This window comes from Prionailurus viverrinus, chromosome B4, assembly GCF_022837055.1.
Source record: "Prionailurus viverrinus isolate Anna chromosome B4, UM_Priviv_1.0, whole genome shotgun sequence".
Lineage (NCBI taxonomy): Eukaryota > Metazoa > Chordata > Mammalia > Carnivora > Felidae > Prionailurus > Prionailurus viverrinus.
The window spans coordinates 133005217-133026254 of record NC_062567.1 but is presented as its reverse complement, the minus strand read 5'-3'; the positions used below and the strand labels follow the sequence as shown (position 1 = coordinate 133026254).

The 21038-nt window shown below is 55.5% G+C and overlaps 1 protein-coding gene across 2 annotated transcripts in view; it reads left to right on the top strand.

Annotated features, from left to right (window-relative positions):
• Nucleotides 1–20023, top strand: part of LOC125170303 (NADH-cytochrome b5 reductase 3) — a 28707-nt gene extending 8684 nt beyond the window's left edge. For both annotated transcript variants that reach the window (XM_047866839.1, XM_047866838.1), the window contains exons 3-9: nt 3010–3082; nt 3468–3574; nt 5624–5753; nt 6247–6330; nt 6554–6639; nt 11249–11348; nt 18879–20023. In XM_047866839.1, the coding sequence (XP_047722795.1) occupies nt 3010–3082; nt 3468–3574; nt 5624–5753; nt 6247–6330; nt 6554–6639; nt 11249–11348; nt 18879–19051 (753 nt within the window). In that variant the 3' untranslated portion in view covers nt 19052–20023. The remainder of the gene's footprint in view (nt 1–3009; nt 3083–3467; nt 3575–5623; nt 5754–6246; nt 6331–6553; nt 6640–11248; nt 11349–18878) is intronic.
• Nucleotides 20024–21038: the final 1015 nt, after the last annotated feature.

The window sequence follows — 21038 nt, the reverse complement described above, 5'->3', positions numbered from 1 at the left end:
TGTGGGGCTCAAACCCACGAACCATGAGATCATGACCAGAGCTGAAGTTGGACACTTAACTGACTGAGCCTCCCAGGTGCCCCGAAGTGATGTCCCTTTCTAAGGCTACTAGTAAGCGGCAAAGGGATTTGAACCTATGTCTCTGACCACGGAGCCTGTTCTCTGAACCACACTCTCTATCCCACAGAAGGTCAGAGCAAGAGGGACCCCTCAGGACTTTTGGGTCTAAGCACCCATTGAACAGATGGGAAAACAGAGGGCAAAAGAGGAGGAGGGGGGTATCGGAGGTCACACTGTGTGTTAGGGGAAGGACCAGGACTCAGGCCTGCCCCTTGCCTTGGTCCCACGTGCTTCCCATCCCGGTGCCCCTTTCCTTAAAGCTAATGACTCCTCCTCGCCCCCACGGCCATCGACTCGGGGCCTGGTGCTTCTTGGACTCAGATATCTTTTGCCTCTGTGCAGATTCCCTGTGTGACCTCACGATCCCTCTCTGTGGCTCCCCCTGCCTCTCTGGAGGGCTTGCTCCCGCCCTCCCTGTTGGACGCTTTTCCGTTTCAAACTTCTGATCATGATTTAAAACCACCCTCTCCCTCCCTTGCCCTGCCTCCCTTTAGCGGCTGCTCTTCTCTCCCTCATCAGAACCCCTCCCTTGTGCTATTTCTGGCCACCCGCAGCTGCCTCGGAAGGGGTGTGACAGGGAAAACTGAGTCATGGAGCAGAGAAAGTCACCTGCAAGGCCCTGAACCCTGGGCCCCTGCTCCACCCTAGGCTCCCCATCAGTCCCAAGTCCCCGAGGCGCAGAATTGGGGCTTCCTGAGCGGCTTTCGTACCAGGAGTTCATTGAAAAGTCAAAAACCAAAGAGGAAAAAAACCCGCCACTTCCCAGATGAGACCAGATTTACCCTTTCAATAGGTTTTGTAGACATTTTAACAATTAAAAAAAAAATCTTTTTTTTAACGTTTATTTATTTTTTTGAGACAGAGAGAGACAGAACATGAACAGGGGAGGGTCAGAGAGAGGGAGACACAGAATCGGAAACAGGCTCCAGGCTCTGAGCTGTCAGCACAGAGCCCGACGCGGGGCTCGAACTCACGGACCGCGAGATCGTGACCTGAGCCGAAGTCGGCCGCTTAACTGACTGAGCCACCCAGGCGCCCCATCATTTTAACAATTTTAATTCCAGAAGTAATGTATGATTTATATGTGTTCACTCTAAAAATCCTGTTTATAAAGTATGAATGCCCCATCTTTCCCATCCCCCCCACACCACCCCTGTGCAGAGGGTCCCATTCATGGGCCAGTGTGAGCCTTCTTCTGGGCATCACATTCACGTATATATGATGTATGGAGTTTTAGGTGTGTACTTACTTTCTCTTTCTTTTAATAGCCTGATTAAAAAAATTTTTTTTTTTATTATTTTTGAGAGAGAGAGAGAAAGCACGTGAGCGGGGAAGGGGCAGAAAGGATCTGAAGCGGGCTCTGTTGATAGCAGTGAGCCCGACATGGGACTCGAACTCACGGACCGCGAGATCATGACCTGAGCTGAAGTTGGACGCTTAATCGACTGAGCCCCCCAGGCTCCCCTGGTTCATTATTATTATCTTTTAAATTTGTTTATCTTTGGGAAAGCACAAGCCGGGGAGGGGAAGAGAGGGGGACAGGAGATCTGAAGCGGGCTCTGTACTGAGAGTGGAGAGGCTGATGTGGGGCTCGAACCCACGAACTGCGAGACCGTGACCTGAGCCGCAGTTGGGCGCTCAACTGACGGAGCCGCCCAGGTGCACCCCTAGTTCATTGATGACTGTCTCGTATTTCCTCATAGGGACGTCATACAGTGGACCCCCCCAGTTCCCTTTGACCGGGCCTGTGGCAAATGTCCTAGCAGTTAAATCTGCCCCCACGCCCGTTATAGCCTAGTGGTGGCTTTTTGGGGTCAGCAGGTGGGTCGACTTTGGGAAACTTTCGCCGAGCTCCCCCACAGGCACAGGGAGGCCCCCACCGCCTGCCCTTCCTGGGCCCACTGACTTGCACGGTCCCCTTGAACCTCTGGGGCTCTACTGCTCAGCTCATCATGGCCAGCAGCCGAATGCCGGCACCGTGCGGAGCTCTGCACCGATGTTCGCGCGCGACTTCTGCTGTGCCTTGCTAGCGTTGGCCGGCACAATAATTATCGGTGTTTCTCCCTCGTTTCTGTTCTTCTTCCAAAAACTGGCATGTGGGTTTCTGACCTGGAGCCCCAGGACCAGTTGAGAACGCTGGGCTCCGTTCCCAGGAGGCCTGGGGCTCAGTTTGCATGGAGTGCAAGGTTTCCGGGGGATGCGGCTTCGGGCCTGGGCTGCTGGGGCGGGGAGACCGCTGGCTGCCGAGCCCAGTGTCCTGAGAGGTGGCTGGGCTCTGGCTTCCTGAGATCAGACCCCCGGGCTCTGCTTGCACACTTCAGGGACGCTCAGAGTGATGCTCCGTGCCTTCGGAGAAGTCTGTTGTCCCCAGTGATGACACCGTGTCCACGAGCGCACGTTGCCACATCGCCTAGTCTCACGTGGGCGTGAACGTGTGCCCGACAGCTGCCTGCCGTCCGGACGGCCCCTCCACACCCATGCTCCTGGCTGGACTGGGTGCAGGGGAGACCCCACGGAGGCCTTGTCTCGGCCCTGCCCCTAGTTTGCCAGCCCGGGGCCCGAGCTCTTCCTGCCACCCCAGGACACTGTCCAAGCCGACGGCAGGCTTGGGTCCTCTCTCTTGCCCCCAGAATTTCCTGAGCCATCTGGCAGCCTTCCTTTGGGATCCGAGTTCATTCCTTACCCCGACCACCTTGCTGTGTGGCCCCGGTTGGGTCCCTGCCCTTCTCTGGGCCCGTGAGAGCAGAGGCACACCCAGCGTTGGCACACGTGTGTGCAGCTTGTGAGTCCACGTGAATCAGCATCGCTTCTCACACTGGGCGCTGGGAGCTCGGCGGTCGGGGGTCCCCCTGCCCCGGGTGCCGTCTAACAGCTCGGGCCTCCCTGCAGGTTATCAACCATGACACCCGGCGGTTCCGCTTCGCCCTGCCGTCGCCCCAGCACATCCTGGGCCTCCCCGTCGGTGAGCGCAGCCCTGACCCAGCCCGAGTGGAACCGGGTGCTGGGCCGCAGGGGTGGGAGCTTTGCCCTTGAACTAGGGAGAGTGGGGAAGGCTTCAAGGAGAAGGTGACAGCCATGGGGGCCTCCAGGGATGAGCGTCAGCCGGAGAGGGGAAGTCTCTGCTGTCCCCGGCAGCGGTACCAGCGTGAGCAAAGGTGTGGCTGCAGGAACTGGGACGTGGTGGGAATCCCCGTGGGGGCGGGAAGGGGGTCGTGGAGCCGAAGCCAGGCCAGGCTTTCAGTACGGGGTGGGGCAAAGGGCGGTGGGTTGACTAGCCTCAGTGGACCCTGCAGAGACAGTTGGCGGCCCCTCCAGAACTCCCAGAATCACCCCTCCTCGTCCTGCAGGCCAGCACATCTACCTCTCGGCTCGAATCGATGGAAATCTGGTCATCCGGCCCTACACTCCCGTCTCCAGCGATGACGACAAGGGTTTTGTGGACCTGGTCATCAAGGTGAGGTCTCAGGGCCATGACCGCGTGGGGGCAGGGGTGACCTGGTCTCTGAAGGCCCAGTGCCCCCTTGCACCTGGTTTCTGAACGATTGGCAAACTCTGGCTCCCCAGCAAAAGCCAATATGGAGGTCTTGGCAGAGGGCAGGCACTGGGGCTCAGGATGAGTGTCTTCAACTCAGGACAGATCGTCTGCAGAAGAGAAACCAGGAAGGTCGAGCAGCTCGTGCAGGGCTCACCTTCCCGCTCTTGGACGGGCAAAGCCTGGGGCGCTGGGTCCCTGGTGGTGGCCCCAGGGTGCTCGCTTCACTGCACTCGGTCACGCGGTCTTGTGACCAGCAGGTCCTTTCCTGAGCACACTTTCCTGAGGAAACGGCCCACGGGCCCCTCAGGAGCAGTGTGAGGAGCTTGGGGCTGTTGTCTGGAGACCTGGGATCCATCGTGGGTCAGGGCTGAGCACACACTGTGGAGACGCAGCCTTTAGAACCAGAGAGGCACAGAATAACCAACAAGGATCTTAAAAATCATCGTATTGAGTGGAAAAAGCAATGCCAACCACAGCACAGTACACTTTTGTGAAAGTTAGAAGCACAGGCTTTCCAGAATGATCCATGTTCTTGGATTACACGTCCAACTACTATGAACCAGCCCAGCCTGGATGCTGGATGTGGGCTGTCGGAGGCCCTCCCGGTATGGGCCCCAACCCCCATGGCCACCCCGGCTCAGCGTTCCTGTGGACCAGGCTTACTGTCCTACCTCTGCTGCGTGGGTCCCCTCACTAGGCGCTTCATGGTGGAGGGACCGGCAGAGACCCCCCTCTGGGCCAGAGCTGAGGCCCAGGGGCTGTGAGGGCAGGAAGGGAGCAGAGTCTGTCAGTCCAGGCTGTGGCCTGGGTCCCTCCTTAGCTTGGGGTCATTTTGATCCTGCTGGGTGCCCAGGCCTAGCCTCGGGAGCCTGTCTTTGCCTGGAGAGCAGACCCCCTTGCTCCAGGGGACAAACATGTGAGACTGAGCGCCTGGAATGGCACCAGAGGTGAGGCAGGTGGGGTGATGGGCGCTGCTCCCCTGGGCAGGCAACAGGGGGGTGAGATGTGGGGGCCGAGGACGCGTTGCCCAGACAGAGAGGAAGGAAAAGGACCTTCCCGGTGCAAAGGCCCTGAAGTCAGAAGGAGGCTTTTAGACTGACGCAAAGGGCGGGGGCTTCAGAGGACAAGAAGGGGGAGGTTGGGGGGCAGGCAGGGCCTTGGGGGCCCGGTAAGGTTTGGGCCTTTATCCAGAAGGAGAGGGAAGGCGGTCCGGTTCGGACCTCTGTTCTTGTTGGAATCACTCTAGCCGGATGTGGAGAAGGTGTCGGTCGGGGGGGATCCAAGTAGAGGATGGGAGACTCAGGAAGACCAGACCCTCCTGCCTCAGAGACCTTGCTCCCTGCTCCCCGTTGGCCAGAGTCCTGGCCCACATGCCTCTCCCTGTCCCCGCCCCCTCCCCAGCCGCCCCCTCCCTGCCCATCACTCCTGCTTGCCCCTCGAGGCCCAGCACCCTCAGCCCTGGCCAGGGCGAGGTGCTCACCCTCGGTCTCCCCGTGTCTTTCTTGTAGCCCTTTCCTTCTTCCAGAGGGGAAGTCCCAAAGGGCACGGCGGGGTGGGTGGTGGCGGTGGGGAATTGTTCCAGGAGCGCTGTCTCTATGACAGCACAGACGGAAAGAGCTGAGGATACACAGGAGGGGTGGGGCCCAGCCCATCTCCCCAGGGGCTTTTCTGCGCTGACCTCGTGGGAATCTCCTGCAGGGAGGGGGCACAGAGACAGTTCTCCGCAGAACGTTGATGCAGCAGGCCCTCGGGTTGGTCGCCTTGTGCAGCAGGCCGAGGCTCTGTGTTCCCCGGGGGATGTTGGGGAAGGGCGGACTCCGGGGGGGCTGGCACGCAGACGGCTGGCCGGGGCACTGCGTGAGAAAGCCACACACAGGCTGCAGAAGAAACCCAGAAGAGGTTCCTCTCGTCCCTCTGTGGCCCGGAGCTTACCCTGGTGACCCTGCGGACTGTGGGAATGTCTTGCAGGTTTACTTCAAAGACACCCATCCCAAGTTTCCTGCTGGGGGCAAGATGTCCCAGTACCTGGAAAGCATGAAGATTGGGGACACCATTGAGTTCCGGGGCCCGAACGGGCTGCTGGTCTACCAGGGCAAAGGTGATTTGGGTTGGAAGCCCGGGGCCCCGCGGGCGCGGTGAAGGTTGGGTGCAGGGCCCCGGTTCTGCCGCTGTCTGGGTGGGTGACTCTTGTTGGGCAGGCCGTCTCCTCTCTGGGGCCTCGGTTTATTCGGCCATAGAGGAGGGAGATTGGCCAGCACAGGGCCTGCACACGGGCTGCCCTCGGGGGCCAGATGTGGCCCCCAGACCAGCTTGGTTTGTCTGAAAACAAGTGAAAGCTTCGAGCTGGAGCACGTCCCGCTTCCCGGCCCCCCCGCTGCCCCCCAGTACCGTCTGCGGTGGGAGTGAGGGGCTCACCCCTGCACTCCCCTTGGCCTGTAGCTCCGCCTTCCCATCGTCTCCCTGCCCCCAGCTGGCTGCCCACACCTCAGGCCCCCGAAGCGGGAGCGGGTTCCCCGGCCCGTCCAGCCCCAAGTACCGCCTGTTTGAGAGCTGGGGTCTCCCCGTCTCCTCCTACCTTCTCCTCTCCCCAGGAAAGTTTGCCATCCGTCCAGACAAGAAATCCAACCCCGTCATCAAGACGGCGAAGTCTGTCGGCATGATTGCAGGAGGCACCGGTATGTGGACCCAGAGCCCTTCGCTGAGCCCCCAGCAGGCAGATGTCACGGGTCAGGGTCAGGGCACAGATAGAAGCAGTCGTGAGCTCCCCAAGGTCAGGAGCCCGGGCCCGGTTGTCCTGGCACCTCCCCTCCACCCCACCCCGTGCCTGCCTGGCGCTGCTGGGCCCGTGTGCCCATACACAGCTGGTACTCACAGCGCGGGGGGGCTGCTGTTTTGCAGGCATCACTCCAATGCTACAAGTGATCCGCGCCATCATGAAAGACCCAGATGACCACACCGTGTGCCACCTGCTCTTCGCCAACCAGGTCAGTGAGTGTTCCCGACACAGATGCGCGGGCCCGGCTCCCCCAGAGGGGCTGCCGGCCCCTGCGGGGCACCCACTGGGGGGTCTGCACGGCTCTGTGGCTGAAACGTGAGGGTCCTCTGAGCGTCCTGCGCACGGGTAGCTTTCGCCGTAGCTGGTGGGCGTCAGGCTTTACAGTCCAGAGCCCAGGGTCTGGCCTGAGTGGGGCTGCTCGGGGGGGGGGGGCGGAGGGGGTGATGCTCCTGGAGCACCCCCTACCCTGGGGTTTGCTCGCTGGCTGCTTCCTCTGAATCTCAGAGCTCACTCCACAAACAGTGAGGAACCTGGCAGTGGAGGGCAAGAACACTGGGCTGGGTGGGGGCTGGCCTGGAGCCAGAGGGGCCGAGACACACGTGCATGCATGCCGTCCCTGAGCTGGGGGAGTTGGGGCGGGGTTTGGACCCGGTCTCTCTGGCTCCGGAGTGCGTGTCCCCCTGCCCAGGCCTGCCGCGTGGCCTTGGGCAAGCCACTTGCCGTCTCTGGGCTCTGCTCCCTCATTGTGGAATGAACTGATGAAGCCAGGTCATCCCAAGGGTCTTTCTAGATGCATTGTTTTATGACTGAATGTGTGGGTTTTGCAGAGTGATACTCCTTTGGGGCAAAGCCAAGGTGAGACACCCATCCCCCAACAGTGGGGGGGGCCATGCCCAGCCCCCTGAGCCTCTCGGATGTGGTTCAGGTCAGCTTGCCCCAGGGCCTGTCTTTGAGGAACCAAGCTCAGAGGGGGAGGGGCCTGCCTGAGTCCTTGGACCCGCACAGCTGCAGGACACAGCTCTGAGGCCCACCGAGGGGGCTGCCAAGGGGCCCGGGGGTGGGTGGGAAGAGCCAGTGTTCCGAGGTGGTGGGGATGGGGGGACGCTGGTTCCACTTGGTGCTGCTGGGTTAGTCTCTGGAGGCCGTCAGTCCTCTGTCGCCTGAACAGGACGTCCTCACGCCTGTCGGCCCACTGGGCCGGGCGGCAGAATGATCTCCACTTTATATAGCTCTGGGCTCAGAGACCCGGAGAGGTGCTGGACCTGCCGGTCGCACAGGAAGGAGCGCGACCAGGACTCGAGGCAGAGCGTAGTGTGCGAGAGCAACTCTATTTTAGGAAATACTGTCTTGTTTTACGTTTTCGAAGCCTTTGTGATGTGTGGCTGAGCGGAAGCCGCTGGATCCCGTATCTGGTTTTGCGTTCCGTTGGGGCAGCGTGGCAGGTCACGGAGCCTTCGGGAGTCCCAGTGTGCGCCGTGACGGAAGGAGAGTGAAACGTGCACACAAGGTGCTAGTGTTCTGGGAAGACAGAGTGTCCGTGCGCAGCCAAGAAAGTTTGAAAAGAGAGAGTAACAGGGTAGAATTGATCGTGCTGCTAACACATCTGTGATGGAAACAGTGGCTCCAAAGCCACACACGAGAACTGGGCTTACTGGGGCTTAAGCATTTCCAGGTGACACGATGGAACATCCAGACTGTGCCAGAACATGCTAGAACACGTGGCTATTTACATGTAAGTTAGCGAAGATTAACTAAGATGGAAAACACCCTCTCTCATGGGTTCCGTAGCCACGCGTGGCATGCGGTTACTGTATCGGGTAACACGGATCCGGAACATTCCCACATCCGTCGTGGCAGAAAGTTCGGTTGAATAGCACTGGCCGAGGGACAGGGCCGAGTATACACGAGACTGTCCAGTTGGTGCAGGTGGCGCCTCAAACCCCAGGAGAGAGATGGAAAGTGGTGCGTTAGAGGCGCTAGGTGAGCCTTTTTGTGAGTGTTGAATGAATGAATGGGGATGGGCCGTCTAAACAAAACACCAAAGGAGAGCCCATCTGCTTAAAAATGGAAAAGAAAAACCCTATAAATGAGGTAGATAAACAACTGGGGAAGAAACCCAGGTTGCAGCACCACTACAGAAAGAGTCTTTTCAAACAAGAGATAGAGCTAGGGATACAACGTCTCTCTTTTTTTTTTTTAACATTTATTTATTTTTGAGACAGAGAGAGACAGAGCATGAACGGGGGGAGGGCCAGAGAGAGGGAGACACAGAATCTGAAGCAGGCTCCAGGCTCTGAGCTGTCAGCACAGAGCCTGATGCAGGGCTCGAACTCACGGACCGTGAGATCGTGACCTGAGCGAAGTCGGACGCTCAACCGACTGAGCCACCCAGGCGCCCCACAACGTCTCTCTTTTTGAAATGATAATGAATACGGGCACCTGGCTGGCTCAGTTGGAAGAGCGTGAGACTCGATCTCGGGGCCATGGGTTCAAGCCCCACACTGGGTGTAGAGATTGCTTAAAAGCCAACAAACACACAAACGTGAGATCGACGCTCCGTGCCTCTGATGGGCAGAGCTGTGAAACGGTCATTACACGGTGCTGGCAAAGCTGTAGGAAGACAGACAGTCTCGTCGCTGCTGGTGTGAGAGAGGCCCACCTAGGGAATACGGGGCTGCAGGTATTGAATCCCTTCCCCACGTGGAATTTTCTGCCCCAAACTCCACTTTTGCAGATTCATCTAAGAACTTGGCAGGGCAGTGAGGATGGCCAAGGAGACATTGTTTGTGAAGGAGGGTGTTCAGAACGATTTACATGTCCTTCAGCAGGGAACAGTCCGTTGGTCCAGCACAAGCTGGGCAGCTGGTAAGGGAAGTGTTGGTGCTCAGAGGCCGGTGACAGGTGGGGGGTCTGCGGTGCGTTCTTTCCTTAGGAGAGCAGGTGGCGGGGCGCCTGGGTGGCTCAGTTCGTTAAGTGTCCGACTTCAGGCTGGGTCACGATCTCGGTGTTCCCGAGTTCCAGCCTCAGAGCCTGAAGCCTGTTTCAGATTCTGTGTCTCCTTCCCTCTCTCTGCCCCTTCCCCACTCATGCTCTGTCTGTCTCTCTCAAAAATAAATAAACATTAAAAAAAAAAAAAAAAAAAAAAGCAGGTGGCAAGGTGGCCTGAACGCCCTGGTCCTATTTTTGTTAAAAAGAAAGGATATGTAGTCATTAGAAAACAAAGTCTAGGGGCGCCTGGGTGGCTCCGTCAGTCAAGTGTCTGACTTTTGATTTCAGCTCAGGTCATGATCTCATGGTTTGTGAGATCGAGCCCCGCATCAGGCTCAGTGCTGATAGAATGGAGGCTGCTTGGGATTCTCTTCTTCTCTCTGCCCCTCCCCTGCTCTCTCACATGCACGTGCTCACTCTCTCTCTCTTAAAATAAATAAATAAATAAATAAATAAACAAACAAACAAACCAACAAACATAAAAAGAAAAAGAAAACAAAGTCTAAAAGATACACTAAAAATTCTAACGTGTTATCTCTATCAGGTAATGGACTGACCTGATAAGACTATCGGGTGATTTTTCTTTTCTTCTATATTTTCTATAGTTTTTCACACAGAGCTTGTCCAGCCTGAGCCCTGGCCCTGTTCTCACTCCCATCAGCACAGGCACGGCCCCCTGCCCCCCTTAGAAATGGGAGAAACGATCAACATCCTCCTCCCCGAGACACTCAGCTTGTGCTTCCTGCCTGCAGCCCATTTCCCAGAGGGGAACACTGAGGGGTCAGGACTGCAGGGTCCTTATGAGACCAGGTACGGCTGGGTCAGCCCCTCCTGTAGCAAGACACCCTCCACGCAGCGGGTACTCAGCAAATGTTCATCGCTGTGGCTTCGAATTATTTGTCTTTTCCTGCCCACCTCTCGATGCCACTAAGCGCCCCCAATAGTCCCTTTCGCTGAGCCTGTCCGGGTGCCGTTGGTCACGTGGGACAGAGAAAATACATCTCTGCATCTCTCGCTGTCTGCCTCCGTGGGGAGGGCCATTCTGCCCTGGCCCAGGGGCTCGGTAGTGCTTTGTGAGCGGGCGATCCCTTGGCCCCCAGTTTAATAACAGTCCCATGAGGTCAGTTAGGCTGCCCACTGATTGGAGGAGCCCCTTCTATCTTCTGTGATCTGTGAACGCATGAGGCAAAGGCCCATGGTCAGAGGGCCCATGTGAGGAGCACGCCGATGCCCCTGGGGAGTCCGGGAAGGCTTCCTGGAGGAGGTGGTACCAGGCTGAAGGACAGGGTCACGTGGGGCCAGCCCGATGAGGCCGGTGTGAGCAGAGAGTGGGGAGCTGTAGGTCGAGCAGGGGGTCAGCAAGGGCGAGGCTGTGGAAGGAGAGGGTGTGACCTGGGGAGCAGTGTCTCCGTGTCCCAGTTTACGGATATACAGCCCGAGACGCCAGAGCGCAAAGAGGCTTGGCCGAGGGATGAGGGTGGCGGGACCGTTGGCTCTTTCAAGTGGACGGTCAGGACGGTCCGCCCCTGCTCTGCGGTTGCGTGTGCCCGGCCTCGTTTGCTCGCTCTCCCCGCTCCCGCTTACAGGGGGCACGTCTCCCACAGCGCTGGGCGCCTTCCGCAGACGCCGTTTGTAGTGAACGTCTGGTCTGCAGCTTTGATCCGCTCCTCCGGCGAGGTGGGCAGAGCAGGGCGGGGGTTTCTGGGGGTTTCTGGGAGTCTGGCTCGGCTCTGCCGGGCCGCTCCCCAGCAAGCGCCGCCAAGTGCGTGGCCCCCAGCGGGTGGGATGACGAGCCGTCCCTGCTGACCGCTGGGCCCTGTCCCCCGCAGACTGAGAAGGACATCCTGCTGCGGCCCGAGCTGGAGGAACTGAGGAACGAACATTCTGCTCGCTTCAAGCTCTGGTACACGGTGGACAAAGCCCCCGAAGGTGAGGGGAGGAAGCGCTGAGGGGGGCGGGGGGGGGGGGGCACTGGACCCTTCCCGGGGTTGAGCCTTCTGCACCCTTCGTCTCCAGTGGTGCTCAGGATGGCCGTGTGCAAAGGAGGTACCCTTTTATGATGCCCTCTCACAAAAATGAGGAAGGAGGGATCAGAGAGGGGAAGTAAGTGTCCCACAGCACACAGCTAGAAAGCACCAGAGCCGGGGCTTGAACCCACATCCTCCTCCCCCAGAGCCCAAGGCCCTCCCTGGCTGCCCCGCCCCCCACCGGACAAAGAAAGTTGGCCTTTCTCCCCTTGGTCGGGGGCTCCCTCTGGGGCAGGTCTTCAGGGTCACTGCTGGGGTTGGGGGCAACTGCCCCGCTTTGCACTTTGCACCCTGTAAGGCACGTTACGCCCATTTTTTTCCCTGGGCAGCCGCTGGGGTCAGGCCGACGCACCCTTACCCTCATTCGACCTGTCCGGGTAGGCTGTTTGCCAAGGTCACGTAGGAGGCAGTGGATGAGGGCCACCTCCAAAACCCGAACCGAGGCTGCCCCCTGGGAGTTAAATTCCGCTTCATTCTCCCGCTCTGGGTGGAGACGTGGGTACGGGAAATACCTGAGTCTCTTCTTTGCTGTGAGAAAAGCAGCAGGTCGGGCTTCTTGGCCGGTGGTCCTGATGGCGTCTGGCTGCAGGGTTGGGAGCCTGCAGGGAGGTGGTGCAGCCTCGGAGACCCCCACTCCCTCCAGAGGCCCCTCAGCCAGCCGTCCTTCCATGTCCTTCCTTCGTGTCAGGCTGCAGCCCCACGGGCCGGGCCTTTCCGCTTTTCAAGAGAAGCAGGGCCCTGCATTTTCATGGGAAACTTCGAAGTGGTGGGAAATGGACATTTTTGAAGCATCCTTAGGGCACCGGCGTGTGATGTCATTCGCATCCGCCCCCCCGCCCCGGCGTCCACCTCCCCCAGAACCGGGCAGACGGGCTCTAGGGGCAGGTGCCCATCTCATGAGTGGGAGAAGCCACCCTTCAGGGTTGACAGATCGGGTCCTGGGCCTCCTGGCTGAGACCTAGGCTGGGATGTAGGTGAATTGTGGACCGGACGGCAGTGCCCTGAGGCCCCTCGCCAGCCAGCCGCCCTGGACCAGCCCATCCAGGCTCCTGGTGGAGCCCTCGCTCCGTTCAGGAAGCCAGCTTGGCCCCGTGAGCTGATGCTCTCGTGGAGGAAGATGAACACGAAATAGGTTTATTAGCACGTTATAGAGCAGAGGACCTAACCCTTGGGCAACAGCAGGATTAGGGGCACTGACCGTGCCGTCAAAAAATCTGCATATAACTTTTTTTTTTTTTTTTAACGTTTTTATTTCTTTTTGGGACAGAGAGAGACAGAGCATGAGCGGGGGAGGGGCAGAGAGAGAGGGAGACACAGAATCGGAAACAGGCTCCAGGCTCTGAGCCATCAGCCCAGAGCCTGACGCGGGGCTCGAACTCCCGGACCGCGAGATCGTGACCTGGCTGAAGTCGAATGCTTAACCGACTGCGCCACCCAGGCGCCCCAACTTTTTTTTTTTGATGTTTACTTATTTTTGAGAGAAAGAGAGACAGTGCGAGCGAGTGGAGGAGGGGCAGAGAGAGAGAGGGAGGCACAGAATCCGAAGCAGGCTCCAGGTTGAGCTGTCAGCACAGAGCCCGACGCGGGGCTCGAACCCATGAACTGTGAGATCATGACCTGAGCCGAAGTCGGACGCTTAACCGACTGAGCCACCCAGGCGCCCCAGCATATAACTTTTGACTCCACAAACACTTAACTACTAAAATAGCCTACTGTTGACCAGAAGCCTTGCCGATAACAGCCGATTAACACATATCGTGTGTATTTTTACACACCGTATTCTTACGATAGAGTAAGCCAGAGAAAGTGGTATTAAGAAAACCGTAAAGAAAATATATTTACTGCACTAACCGGGAAAAATGTAATGTAAGCGGACCCGTGCTGTTCACGGGCAAACTGTAGACTCCGGCAGGGAGGGGTGGCAGGAGCACAGGTTCCTGGAGTTTCTCTTTTTTTTTATAGTAAAGAAAGGAACATTTAGCTTGTATTTGTGTCTCACTGGAAGTCGGGGGCGTGGGGGGGGGGGGCCGGAATGAGAGGAACGGGAGAGGTTTACTCCCTTCTGGTTACAGTTTCTAGTAGCGTGGGAGGGTAGGCTCCACCCGTGGCGGGGCGGGGCCGCCTTGTCCCCGCTGCCTGCGGAGGAGGGGCCGGCGCTGACCCCTGCTGGTGGCACACACCAGAGCGCGGCCTCCTGGGGGCTGTTGTAAGGGGCACCCGCTACCCGCCAGAGGAGGAGCTGGGCTGGGTGGTCTCCCGGCCCCTCGCACTTGCCTTTATTGTTACCCTGACCCACAGTTCAGGAGGAGTCGAGGTGTTGCCACAACGTTAGGTAGAAGCTGAAATTCTAGGTGCCACGAGAAAGTTGGTGTAGCAGGCGGGCAAGGGCCGTCGTGGAACTGAGTGAAGGAATGGGGCCTGGGGCCAGCTCACGTGCAAGTGCGGCTGGCCTGTGCAGTACACGTGTAAAGAAAAACGCACTATTTAAACAAAATCCGGGTCAGTTCGCGATGTCTTCTATAGCCGCGCATTGTACATACTAGCAAATACAGCTCAGTCCCGTGCATATCTTTAAAAATAAACTTGGGGCGCCTGGGTGGCACAGTGGGTTAAGCGTCCGACTTCAGCCAGGTCACGATCTCGCGGTCCGTGAGTTCGAGCCCCGCGTCAGGCTCTGGGCTGATGGCTCAGAGCCTGGAGCCTGTTTCCGATTCTGTGTCTCCCTCCCTCTCTCTCTGCCCCTCCCCCATTCATGCTCTGTCTCTCTCTGTCCCAAAAATAAATAAACGTTAAAAAAAATAAATAAATAAAAATAAAATAAACTTATACCGGAGCACCTGGGTAGCTCAGTCAGTTGAGCGTCAGACTTGGGATCAGGTCATGATCTCAGCACTTGTGGGTTCGAGCCCCGCGTGGGGCTCTGTGCTGACCGCTCAGAGCCTGGATCCTGCTTCAGATTCTGTGTCTCCTTCTCTCGCTGCCCCTCCCCTGCTCGCTAGCACTCTGTCTCTCTCAAAAATAAACATTAAAAAGTAAAATAAACTTACACCAAAAATAAAGTCAAAAGAAACTTCTGCCTCCTCCACCCACCTCTGCCAGCCCCCTCCCCTGCCTCTGGCAACCAGCAGTCTGGTCTCTCTGTGAGCTTGCGGTTTTTTGTTTCTGGGTTTTTCTTTCTTTCTTTCTTTCTTTCTTTCTTTCTTTCTTTCTTTCTTTTTTTTTTTAAAGATTCCACATGTAAGTGACTCATACGGTGTTTGTCTTTCTGTCTGACTCATTTAGCATAACACCCTCGAGGTCCATCCATGTTGTCACAAATGGCAAGATGTCATTCTTTTTATGGCCGAATAATATTCCATTGTATTGAAGGGGTTCAGGTCTCACCCACACCCCTCCCCTCCAGAATGTGCCACTTTGGCACGTGGGTTATTTTGAGCTGAAGGCACTTGAGACCCTGTTGGGCTCAAGAGAAACTTCTGTCCCTTCCTCAACCACACAGAAGAATCTAAATTGAGGGTCTTTCCAGGGCGCCTGGTGGCTCCGTCGGTTAAGCGTCTGACTCTTGATATCACCTCGGGTTATGATTTCTTGGTTTGTGAGTTTGAGCCCCACATCGGGCTCTGCACTGACAGCACGGAGCCTGCTTGGGATTTTTCTCTCTCCTGTTCTCTCTGTCCCTCCCCTGCTGCCCTCTCTGTCTCAAAATAAATAAAAATAAACTTAAAAATAGTAAATAAATAAATAAATAAATAAATAAATAAATAGGGGGTCTTTCTCAGAATGAGGGCTATTATCAGAGGTAAATTTTATCTGAGTGACTCATCTGTATGGCAGGGCAAATATCTAATAAACAAACATCCCTTCTTACCCTGCCATGAAGTACATTCCCTCCCTCTGAAGTCTCAGACGCCTGCCCCCTTCTCCCGGGTTCAGAATGACATATGGACCTCATTTTGCCTGACTGCCTTTGGAATTTCCATGTCTGTGTGGATTCCCTGTATATAGGCTATTCAATTTGATTTTCGCCTATTAAGCCCTCTCGTGTCAACTTGATTCTTAGTCCAGCTAGAAGGACCTTTCAAGGGAAAGGAATTCTTGCTCTGTGAAAGCATTTGTGGCACAACTTCTTTTTTTTTTTTAATTTTTTTTTTTTTTTCAACATTTTTAATTTATTTTTGGGACAGAGAGAGACAGAGCATGAACGGGGGAGGGGCAGAGAGAGAGGGAGACACAGAATCGGAAACAGGCTCCAGGCTCTGAGCCATCAGCCCAGAGCCCGACGCGGGGCTCGAACTCACGGACCGCGAGATCGTGACCTGGCTGAAGTCGGACGCTTAACCGACTGCGCCACCCAGGCGCCCCTTTTTTTTTTAATTTTTTTTTTTTTCAACATTTTTAATTTATTTTTGGGACAGAGAGAGACAGAGCATGAACGGGGGAGGGGCAGAGAGAGAGGGAGACACAGAATCGGAAACATGTGGCACAACTTCTTTATCCATTCATCCATCAGTGGACATTTAGTTTGCTTCCATATCTTGGCCATTGTAAACAATGCTGCAGTGAGCATAGGGTGCAGGTATCTTTTCGAGTTAGTGTTTTCATTTTCTTTTTTTTAATATTTTATTTTATTTTTGAGAGGTGGGGGGAAGGGGCAGGAGGAGAGAGAGAATGGACCCGAAGCAGGTTCAGCACTGTCGGTGCAGAGCCCAGTGCAGGACTCGAAGCCATGAACCCTGAGATCATGACCTGATCTCACAGGCACCCCAGTGTTTTCATTTTCTTCGGATAAATACCGAAAAGTGGAATTGCTGGGTCATAGGGTAGTTCTATTTCTAATTTTTTGAGGACCCTCCATACTGTTTTCCACAGTAGCTGCACTCGCTCGCACTCACAGTGCACAAGGGTTTCCTTTTCTCCACATCCTCTCCAACACTTGTTTCTTGTCTTTTTGATGGTGGCATCCTGACAGATGTGAGGTGTGCTTTTGGATGGAATGTCCTGTAAACGTCCGTTAGGTCCATCTGGCCTAATGTGTCGCCTAAGGCCAATGTTTCCTTACTGATTTTCTGTCTGGGTGACCTAGCCATTGATATAAGCAGGGTATTAAAATCCCCCACTCTTACTGTATTGCTCTCTCTTTCTCCCTTTAGATCTGTTAGTGTTTGCTTTATATGATCAGGTACTTCTATGTTGGGCACATAAGCGTTTACCAATGTTACATCATTGTGGGGTTGACCTCTTTACCATTATGTCTCTCCCATCTTTGTCCCTTATTTACTTCAGCTTTCTTTTCGTTTCCACTTGCACAGAACATCTGTTTCGGTCCCTTCCCTCTCGGTCTGCGTGTCCTCCCAAATGTCTAAAGTGCGTTCTTGTAGGCAGCACATAGATAGGTCCCGTTCGTCTGTTTTCGTGCAATTTCAGTGTCGTTAACGCAGTGTTCTATTAGTTTCAGGCGTACAGGGTAGTGGCTCGGAAGTTCTATACGTTACTCAGCGCTCGTCACGAAAAGTGTGCTCTCCATCCCTTCACCGTGTCACCCAGGCCCTCACCCTCCCCTCTGGCCACCATCACTGTGTTTCCCACAGTTAAAAGAGTCTGTTTTTGGTCTCTCTTTTTTCTTTGTTGGTTTTTTTCCCTAAACTCCACTATGAGTGAAATCGTATGGGATTGTCTTTCTCTGACTGCCTGATTTCACTTGGCATAATACTCTCTGGCTCCATCCATGTTGTAAATGGCAAGATTTCGTGGCATCTCATGGCTGAATAATATTCCCTCGTATATATGCACCACATCTTCTTTATCCATTTATCCTATCAATGGACGCTTGGGCTGCTTCCCAAGGTATCTTGGCTGTTGTAGAGAACGCCGCCATAAACACTGGGGTGCATGTATCCCTTTGAATTAGTGTTTTTGTATTCTTTGCGTAAATACCCAGTAGTGCGATTTTGGACCATAGGGTAATTCTGTTTCTAATTTTTTGAGGAACCTCCATACTGTCTTCACAGCAGGTGCACCACTTTGCATTCCCACCAGCAGTACGCAGGGTTCCCTTTTCTCCATGTCCTCGCCAACACCTGTTGTTTCTTGTGCTTGGATTTTAGCCATTCTGACAGGTGTGAGGTGATATCTCATTGCGGTTTTGATTTGCATTTTCCTGATGATGAGTGATGATGAGCATCTTTCCATAGGTCTGTTGGCCATCTGGGTGTCCTCTTTGGCAAAATGCGTATCACGTTTTCTGCCCAGTTTTTAGTTAGATTGTTTTCTGGATGTTGAGCTGTATCAGGTCTTTATATACTTCAGACACTAACCCTTTATCAGATAACTCCTTTGCAAGTATCTTCTCCCATTCAGCGGGTTGTCCTTTAGTTTTGTGGGCTGTTCCCTTTGCTGTGCAGAAGCTTTTTATTTTGATGTCGTCCTAATAGTTTATTTTTGCTTTTGTTTCCCTTGCCTTAGGAGACGTGTCTCGAAAAATGTTGCTATGGCTGATGTTAAGAGAAATTCCTGCCTGTGCCTTCTTCTAGGAATGTTATGGTTTCAGGTCTCACATTTAGGTTCTTAATCCATTTTGAGTTTATTTTTGCACACGGCATAAGAAAGTGGTCCAGTTTTGTTCTTTTGCATGTGCCTGTCCCGTTTTCCCAACACCGTCTGTAGAAGAGACTGTCTTTTTCCCATTGTATACATATTTTCCCCCCTCGGACCAACAGCAGCCCAGTGCCCTGTCGAGGCTTCATTTGACACCACTCCCATTGTACATTCTTGCCTCCTTGGTTGAAGATTAATTGACCATATAATCGCGGGTTTATTTCTGGGCCTTCTCTTCTGTTTCATTGAACCATGTGTCTGTTTTTATGTTGGTATAGATAGGTCTTGTTTTTTATCCACTCACTTTTTTTTCCTCTAATTTTTTTATTTTTACATTTATTTATTTTTGAGAGACAGAGACAGCACAAGTCGGGGAGGGGCAGGGAGAGAATGAGACACAGAATCCGAAGCCGGCTCCAGTCTCTGAGCTGTCAGCACAGAACCCGACGAGCAGCTCGAACTCCCGAATCGTGAGATCATGACCTGAGCCGAAGTCAGACGCTTAACCGACTGAGCCACCCAGGCACCCCCACTCAGTCACTTTTGATTGGAGAATTTAGTCCATTTATGCTTAGAGTAATTATCGGTAGATACTCACTTACTGCCATTTTGTTAATTATTTACTGGCTGCTTTGTTCTGGGTCAGCCAGGCTGGGGCAGGGGATCAGGGCAAACGTTTGCTTCAGATCAACCTCTTCATTCTTCAATGTTTGTTGAAAGAAGGGAGGAATTCACAGCACAGCAGTTTAATGGTCAGGGGGAGGCGGTTTGGGGTAGGTGGGCAGTCGTTGGTCAGTCACACGGCCACACTGGGACTCACCTTGTCTCCCGCCTGCAGCCTGGGACTACAGCCAGGGCTTCGTAAATGAAGAAATGATCCGGGACCACCTTCCGCCCCCGGAGGAGGAGCCGCTGATACTGATGTGCGGGCCCCCGCCCATGATCCAGTATGCCTGCCTGCCTAACCTGGACCGCGTGGGCCACCCCAAGGAGCGCTGCTTCGCCTTCTGACGGCCAGGCCCTGGCTGCTCGCACGCCTGCCCCGCACACTCACCGTGCCCCGTCCACAGCCGCCCTCCCCGCCGTTGTTCTTTAACGTCATTTCCCGCCACATCTCCCGCTGCGGCCCTGGGTGCAGCCCGCCCTGCCTGAGCTGCGGTGGTGACTCCGCTGGGCTGGTTCCCCCGAGGGACCCCTTTGGGAGCAGGGTGCTGTTACAGGCAGGCCACCTCCAGCCACCATCTGGCCCTCTTCAGTTCTTACCCGTGATGCTCAGCCCTGGCCCCGCCCTGCCTCCACCCCACCCACCCACACACTACTAGGCCAAGGCTCCCAGCACTGCGATCCACCCACCCCTCCCAGAGCAGACCGCAGTCTGGAAGCAAACACAGGTGTACGGGCAGCCCAGAGCTGCAGGTGCCAGGGACCCCCCCCAGCCACCCCTCACTACCTGCTCTGGGTCACAGCCACCTGACACTACATAACAGATAAATGCCAAAAAGTGCTCTCGGCAGGGACTGTGGGGATGAGAGTCTGCCCCCGCGCCAGCGCCCAGGCAGGCCCCGCCGGCAGGGAGCTGGGCTCTCCCGGGGCTGGAGCAGGAGGAGGAGACTGGCCCACCGGCCCAGGGCTCCTCCCGGGGACACGCAGGCCCTCCGGAAGCCTCGGCATTTTCTGCAACACACCTTAACTTCGGGCAGCTTTGGGAGTTCCAAGCTGTCGGCCCAGCAGTCTCATGGGCTGCCTCTGGGCCCTGGGCCCCCAGCCCTGATGGCAGAGCTGAGACGATGTTTATTTATTCCTCTGCCCCAAACCCGCCCGTCCTGCTGCCTGCGCCCCAGCATAGGGGAGTTTGTCTGAGCAGCGTTCTCAGTGACCTCAGTGTTGCCTTTAGACGAGGGTGGGTGAGCCTCTTGCGTATCGGCTTTTCCAGAATCATTTATGAGCAGAAAAGACGTTGAAATAAAACTTTGCTAATACTAACCCTTCTGGGGCTCCTGGAGGCTCTGTGACTTGTGTCATTGTGGGGACGGTGGCGGGGGGGGGGGGGGGGGAGGAGACAAGAAGGGGCTCGGCACTTATTTCAAACGTGTGTTTGTGTTTGTTGTGTGAAGTTTGGACAGTACGGAAAAATATACCCGGGAGAAAAGACACCGGACGTCCAGAGGCAAACGCCGACTGCCCTGGTGAAGCCACGTGGCCCACCCGAGGCCACGGTCTCCTAAGCCACGTGGATCATGATCCGTTATGTAGCAGATCCCCTGGGGTTGGACAGCTGGATTGTTTCCCACCTGTGGATTTTGAAAATGACAGCGGCTCTCTTCAGCCTCCTGTCAGATGACTTGTTTTGTTTTTTGAGGATAGATTCCTGGAGACAGAAAGCTGGGCCAGGGCGCGGGGACACTGGGGTCCAGCCTTTCAATGGCCCCGCTTTTGCCCAGCCTTAGTCATGTCATCTCAGCCATGCGAGGAGCCCTCTCCGGCCCTGTGCTGGACAACTCCGTGCGTCTGCACTGTTTCCCTTTTTGCTTTCCCCTCTGGTCGGCCCTGAGAAGCAGGGTTCATTTGAGTAAGGCAGGTATTGCTCCCCCCGTGGAGGGCTCCAAGGGGGTCCACTAGCCCCCTCGTGCCTTTGTGTCCCATTCAAGTGCTGGGGACTCGGCCGCGGCTGCCCCAACACACCCTCCCCGACTACCGGGGCACTGGTGAGAAAGTCCTAAGCCAAGTACCAGATGGTGTCATGAGTGAAACGGTAAATGCCAAGACAAATTAGGCCACGAGGCAACGTGGGAATGAGGGCTGGTTTCTCTGAAGAGACAACGAAGCTGGCTCTGCAGGGATAGGTGTTCAAGGTGGCAGGAACAGGGAGTGCACAGGCGTTGGGTTTGGAGCAAGCTTGTGGGATTAACGTCAAGAAACAGATGGAAGAAAGCAGGTGGCTGAGGGGACAGCGGAAATGAAGCTGGAAAAGAGGCAAACTAGCAGTGTTCTAGAGGGT